This window comes from Rhagoletis pomonella, unplaced genomic scaffold (assembly GCF_013731165.1).
Source record: "Rhagoletis pomonella isolate Grant_MI unplaced genomic scaffold, Rhpom_1.0 Rhpom_scaffold_00115, whole genome shotgun sequence".
NCBI lineage: Eukaryota > Metazoa > Arthropoda > Insecta > Diptera > Tephritidae > Rhagoletis > Rhagoletis pomonella.
In genome coordinates, this window is record NW_023458669.1 from 127983 (window position 1) to 134671 (window position 6689).

A 6689-nucleotide genomic window follows, 5' to 3' on the forward strand; every position below is an offset into this window, starting at 1 on the left:
AATTGGATTAAATTCAAACCGATTACAGTTAATCATGATTAATTTTAATCTGATTAAACAGTTAATCGTAACCACGATTATACAAATTAATTTTTAATCATTAACCCTTAATCTGATTAAGTAGATTTGGTGATTAATTAATTTATGCTGGAATTTTCCTGTGAACAAAAGTCCAGTTAGTCGGGTATGGCTAAGTCGGTTTTCCTCATCTAAGCGATTTCGTGTGCATTTTTATTAAGATCTGTTCCAACAGACGTTTTACAAACTAAGTTTTAATATCCCTTTGCACATGTGCGCTGGGTTGTAAAAGTTCCCAGTTTATGTATTACTAATAACAATAATTGTAACTTTTTTTATATTATGTGCTTTTTATAAGCATAAAACACGAAATAATTACTGTAACTCGCGTTTGGTCTCGAATTCGAATAAACTAGACAACAGATTTTCTTTTTAACTGGATTAATCGCTCAGTTGATTACGATTAATTAATTTTAATCGTCAATCACGATTAACATTTTAATCGTCAATTTTTAATCAATAATCAGATTAACATTTTGCCAACACTGGCTTGAACTCAGGCGCTGCGTATAGCTCTACAGCAGCCACCACTACTTTACATATATTGCTGGTATTGAAAAGAGTTCACATGTATAAATTAAAAGATATAAATTAAGCAATTACAACGCTAAACAAAAGGAAAAGTTAATTCGTTAACTCTCTGACCTTTTAAGATATGACACCCCATTATTTGCAGTAGTTTGCAAATATACACTAATTGCTCTAAAATCGCATACATTTTCGTGGGATGTTTTTCTTTGATTTCGAATTGAAAATACATTATGATCATATTGTACTGAAATAAGTGCGGTATCCCTGCATTTTGTAAAAGCTAGAAAGAAGCATAAACTGTATGAAAAAATGAAAGGTAGAAGTATACATGCCTTCTATAATTTTGACTTATATGTATATTTGGCAAGTATTTGTGTAAACAACAAAATATACACACCTTCATTTCTTTGCCAGCTTGGAAAATATAGGCTTATTTTTACTTAAATGTGATATAAAGCTCATTAAAATGTTCTGTAATGTCTTGTTTTAAGTTTGTTATCATAGTGTCTTGTATTTTTATTGTCCACTATAAGTGAGTTGCTTCTATTGAAAAAGTTCTTGTACAATTAATTTCTTTGTTTTGAATTTGTTTTTTTATTGTTTTTAATTTTTAAAATTCATACTTTTGACATGTATGTGAATGGCGGAGTTACCGCTTTCCCACTTTTCGGTGGCAGTTTATATTAAAAAGGCATCAAAATGGGAAACAACTTCCTTGGTATCTCTGCATCTGGTAAACTTTTTATGGGAAGATGTATGAAAATCCAACTTGCTATAATTTCATATGCTTAACAGTATCACAACAGTATGTTTACAGTATCTCCCCATAACTTTTCATATGAAAAAATGTTTTATATGCATCCCACTCGATATCATTGAATTCCTCATTAGAACATGTAGTCCCTCTATTTTAGCGTATCAACAGTTCACATGGCTTCATACCATGTAAATGCACCATAATACTCACTTCTCTGAAAGTCATGAGGCCAATGGGCCCAAAGTAAATTCCGTTTTCAAGTTACTTGAAAGGCATCGAAATGTGTAAGTTCAGTGTCTGAATTATATCAGAAACAATCGTATCCTACATAGAAAACTAATAGGCAATTTATATGAACAAAAGTTGAACGAAAGTAGGCAGCCGACCAACTTCATTGAAAGCGATTAGTTGAAAGGCCGTTTCCACCAGGCGATTGTTGCTTTCAACTAAAAATCCCCTGAAAAATCGCCTCATGTAAATTCCCTATACCAGTCGCTAGTTACATTGTGAAATATTCAGGTGACGTAATGACACTAAAAAAAATTTAAATTATGTTCACTAAAATTTTATTAATGTAAAAATAAAGATTTTGGCAAGTAGTTATCGAAATTAATGTAAAATTTAAACGATTTTAAGATAGTATATTTATTATTTTTGAAGGTAAATGTTAATACAACTATATTATTTATACTCCCAAATTTAGGATATAAAATCCCCTACACCAAAAAACTTAAATTGGGTAACGCCACCTCGAATTTTTTACAATTGAGCAATTGTCAAAAATCTCCCTTTTAATCAAAAAGTTGTTTATTGAAACTACCTTCTTTTTTGTATCATGCATTTTACTGGAGTGCCTGAGCTTCATTTGGGAGGGCGTTTGCTTTGCACCATCGTATATACTTACAAGTATGGAATCCTATGCCCCTTTTTGTCTATTCTCTTTCTAACAGCGAACGTGCCTGCCAAACAGCGGACGTGCCTGCCAAACTGAAAAGCATGATGGCGGCAGTGTTTGACAGGCACGTTCGACGATGCGAACGGCAATGGAAGGTAAGGAATGGAAGATGGAATAGCAGAATGTCGAACCAAAACGAATTTCAAAAATCTGACAATGCGAATGACGTCAAAATGAAAGAAATGCAAAGTAGCGAAATGTCGAAACAGAAGAAATTGATGACAGGCACGTGTTCAAGGGTTTCGTGCAACAAAAAGTTGCAAGTTAAGTTGATGTGTTGCGCCATTCAATATTAAAAAAAATTTAATGTGGTTAAATGCGCTTTTTTATTAAGTTGAAAAAAACTACATATTTCGGCAGCCGAAAAGAGTATAAATAAATATATAGCATCTTGCTATAAGATTTATTTATAAAAACGGTATATGCTTATGGCCTTATTCATAAAAAATAAAATAGATTTAAAGAGCTCTCTCTATACAGTAACATTAAAAAAAATAGATTTGTTTACTTTTTAAGAATATTGGTATAACATTTATCTTAACTTTTTGTGCACCCATCTCTTTTTCTGTTTATTATTCTCAAATTTTTCTTTCCTTAATACTCATTTGACTGAGTTTCAATTACACCCAGTAAAAATCATGATAAAAACATTAGAAAGTAAAACCATTCTCTCAATTGGTCGGCCATGATTTTTTCTGACGTTTGCAAACATTTTAAGATCATAAAATTGAAAATGAAAAAATGAAATTGTTCACAATTGTTGTTTGAGATTAAAAATGAGAATGTGTGTATGAGCTTGAGTTCGAATTTTAAAATTATATTGCTGGCAGACGTCAGAATGTAGCTCAACGATTTTACCTTGTAATGTTTTTATCATGGTAAAAATCTAAATATTTTATAAGAAATTTGTTGACCGTTTTATAACGGCATTTAAAGCTTTTTTTTGTTCAAATTGAAAAGATTTCCTCCTTCGCACACTTCTCATGCTTTTTTATAGTAGTTATTATTCTGTTGACATCTAAATTGCCATACATTTTATGTCGTTGCCAATACATTGTTTTTCGGCGTTTCCTCTGTGAACTTTTATAGCTACATTCATAAAAATATTACAAATTTTGGTTTATAATTTTTTTCCGTCTTGCTTTTGCTGAACATCAAAAAGGAATTAATAAATAATAAAAAGTTAGTTACAATTTTAGTGAATGGTTCTTGCAAATAATAGTATTTTGTGGTTGAAATGATTTGATCGCCGGCAGGAACTAATCAACTTTTTTGCCAAAACCAAAGCAGACGGGAATGAAAAATAGTTGTTCATTAACGATTTGTCCGAAATATCGTTCTTGAAACTCGCTACTGCTCACTAAATTTGTAAAAATCAAATTTTTTCACTTAATTGTTATATTTCTTCATTGTGGTAAATTTCCACAGCAGCTGGCTGTCAAACCGAAACCAAAAAAGATACCAGAACATTCAGGGCGCAATCTTTTTCTATGATTATTGTACTGGGGCCCTATTCTATAACTCGATTCGAAAATAAATTTGCTCGAATTCGGATTTTTTGTACTTGGTAACTCTATTTTCGCATTTGCAATTCTAATTTCGAAAACTGGCAACTATGTAACTCGAATTTGAATGACAAATTCATTCGATCTTCGCAAATAATACTCGTTAGCGTTTGAGCTGTAGAAACGGAATACTATTTGAAAAATGCAAGTATTTTAATAATTTTTTATTAAGTATAACAACTATAAACGTAAAATATTTTACAATAGGGATTCATCCAGCAAAAGCCAGCATACAAAACAAAGCCAATTTGGAATTATGGTGGAATTCATGGAATCGCATCCAAGTTTGGCCAAAGGCTACATAAAGTGCGCTGATGCTAAGCAAACTTCCAAGAATTTGTGGGGACGGCTGACGGAAGAGTTAAATGGAGATGGACCACCTACGCGGGATGCATCTTCATGGAAAAAGGTAATTTTAGTGTGAGCCAAATAATGTTAACTCTTAAAGCTGCAACACGAGCCGCGCGTCATATGACCTATCAAAGTACCGTTTTCAAGGTATAACGGTTATGATAAATAGCCGTATGCTAATGAACCGCTCAATGAAGTACAGTTTTAATAAAGCAAAAGAAATTAAATTTTAGCAAATGTTACATTTGAAATATATTAAAAAACAACAAAAAATATAAATGCATTTAATTTATGTAATGAAAAAGAGTATTTTTTAAACATACGACGGCACTATGAATGGAATTTCGTTTATTATTAACTATAATTATTATTTTTTATTTACATATTTAAGGTTTGGGCGGATTACAAGACCCACCTCAAAGCCAAAGTTCGCAAAAATAAGTTGCACATGTCCGGAACTGGTGGTGGCCCTGCAAAAATTAGTTCCCTTAATTCGGTGGAGTTAAGGGCAATGGAGTTGTTGCAAATAAATGAAGCAGTAGATGGAATAGCCGGTGCTCAAAAATTCGGTGCAGGAAGTGAAGCCACAAACAGCAACGAATGTGAAACTGCTCCAACCACTCCTCCTTCCTATTCCCTGGTGTCACCCAATTGCAGTACGGTGCGGTCCCGAACTCAAAGCAAAAGCAATCTTTTGAAGATGCAAGTGGATGGGCAAAAAAATTCTACAAAGATTGTACTCGCATTTTAAAAGACGTCAATTACAATTTAAAATCAATAGCAAAAACAAATAAGAAATCTGTGGAACAAATGGAAGAGAGAATAGAAATAGAGAGACAAAAACTTAAATTCGCAAAATTAAAACATGAATACAAAGTAAAAAGCGACATGGAGAGAAACAAAATTAGAATTTCAAAACTTAGACTGAAGCAACAGCTGCTAGATGTTAATACACGTAGAGATTAATATACATACATATCAAATATTTGCCTTGTAAGTACATATGTACACTTGAAGAAAATTTTTATGTTTATTTTTATATATAAATACATATGTATGTAATAGAACCACAAACATATTCATATATTATTCTCAAATAAATAAATAAAGAAAATGTACTTGTTGTAAAAAGTTCTTTAATTGCATTGATTTTACTACACATATTTACGAAATTTAAATTAGGAAACCAAGCTATTTTTAATTCGGTCTCGTACAGTTTGTGCCATACGTAAAAATTCGTTCTCTTCTATATCGGAGTTGGTCGATAAAGCTAAATTTGAGCCTTCTTCATCGCTCTCAATAATAGTTGGTGGTTCAACATTATGGCCCTTATTATGAGCTGCATTCGTTTTTCGATCTTCGCTGGCTATCGAAGATCGAAAGTGAAATTCGTATTATGAGCTATGCAGGCGTGTCGAAATTTTCGTTGAGTATCGAATTTTCTGTCGAACAGAATTTTGCTTTCGATGGTGTAACGAAGTGTTAGAAAATTGTGAAAAATGTATGATTTTGCATATGTTTTCTTACATTTTGGCGGCTAGACACTAATTTTAAACAATTTTTATTAATTTCATGCAGTTCTAACATCGTGAATACTAAACACAAGCTCGAAAGGCTGGTTTTACTTGTGAAAGAAAATCCCAATGCTCTGTTGGCTCGATCTCTGAGAACAAAATCGTAGCGCTGTTGATAGTTTTAAAATATTTTAAATAGATTTGGCTCACAAACGCCTCTTTAGATGGTCGGAACTTTTTAATGAATCTGTAGACAAATTTCTTAAATATATTTTATATCAAAATATATTCGAAAGACTAATAAACTTAAATGTTTAAGAGAGCATTTGCTACTCCTAGCCAGTTTACTAAGCTCTCATCCTCTGACGAATCGTTGAACCAGAACTCGTACTCATTTTACCACGTTTTTATAAAATTGCTTTCTTTTTTAATTCATATTAATTAGAACAAATTTGCATAAATATGTATAAGCACACTATTTTGTTTGCTCGATTTGTAAACAAAGCTTCTCAGCGGTGAAACATATACTATTGTGAACAACCTAAACGAGCGAAATTCACAATAGCGCTATTCTTCATCCAATGAGCGCCATAATACCAAATGAAAATTCGTTCGCTCAGCACTTTCGACCACAGTCGAAAATCGAATGCAACTCATAATAGGGGCCTATATGTAAGGCAAATGTTATGCAGTGCACAACAAGCATTTAAAATTTTTACTACTTTTTCGGGTGTATAATGAAGCTCTCTTCCAGCAAGTAGGCAACGAAAGCGACCTTTTAAAATTCCAAACACTCGTTCTATTATCGATCGCGCTTTGGTAAACCTTTCATTATATAACATTTCTGGAGAATTTTCTTCTGCGTTACGGTAAGGTGTGAGGAGCCATGGATCTAATGGATATCCAGAATCACCTTGAAAATAGAAGATAATGCATGC

General features: G+C 32.4%; 1 protein-coding gene across 1 annotated transcript; it reads left to right on the forward strand.

Annotated features, from left to right (window-relative positions):
- The first annotated feature begins 3469 nt into the window (after positions 1 to 3469).
- LOC118750023 lies at positions 3470 to 5273 on the forward strand. The gene is made up of 3 exons (XM_036484762.1): positions 3470 to 4030; positions 4094 to 4295; positions 4629 to 5273. Coding segments are annotated over exons 1-3 (564 nt in total). The 5' UTR covers positions 3470 to 4028; the 3' UTR covers positions 4989 to 5273.
- Positions 5274 to 6689: the final 1416 nt, after the last annotated feature.

Bases quoted from the DNA above. Each gene is read 5' to 3' on its own strand.
- LOC118750023 (XM_036484762.1), top strand. The intron at 4,296-4,628 runs GTAATTTTAGTG...TACATATTTAAG, and splicing joins ATGCATCTTCATGGAAAAAG to GTTTGGGCGGATTACAAGAC.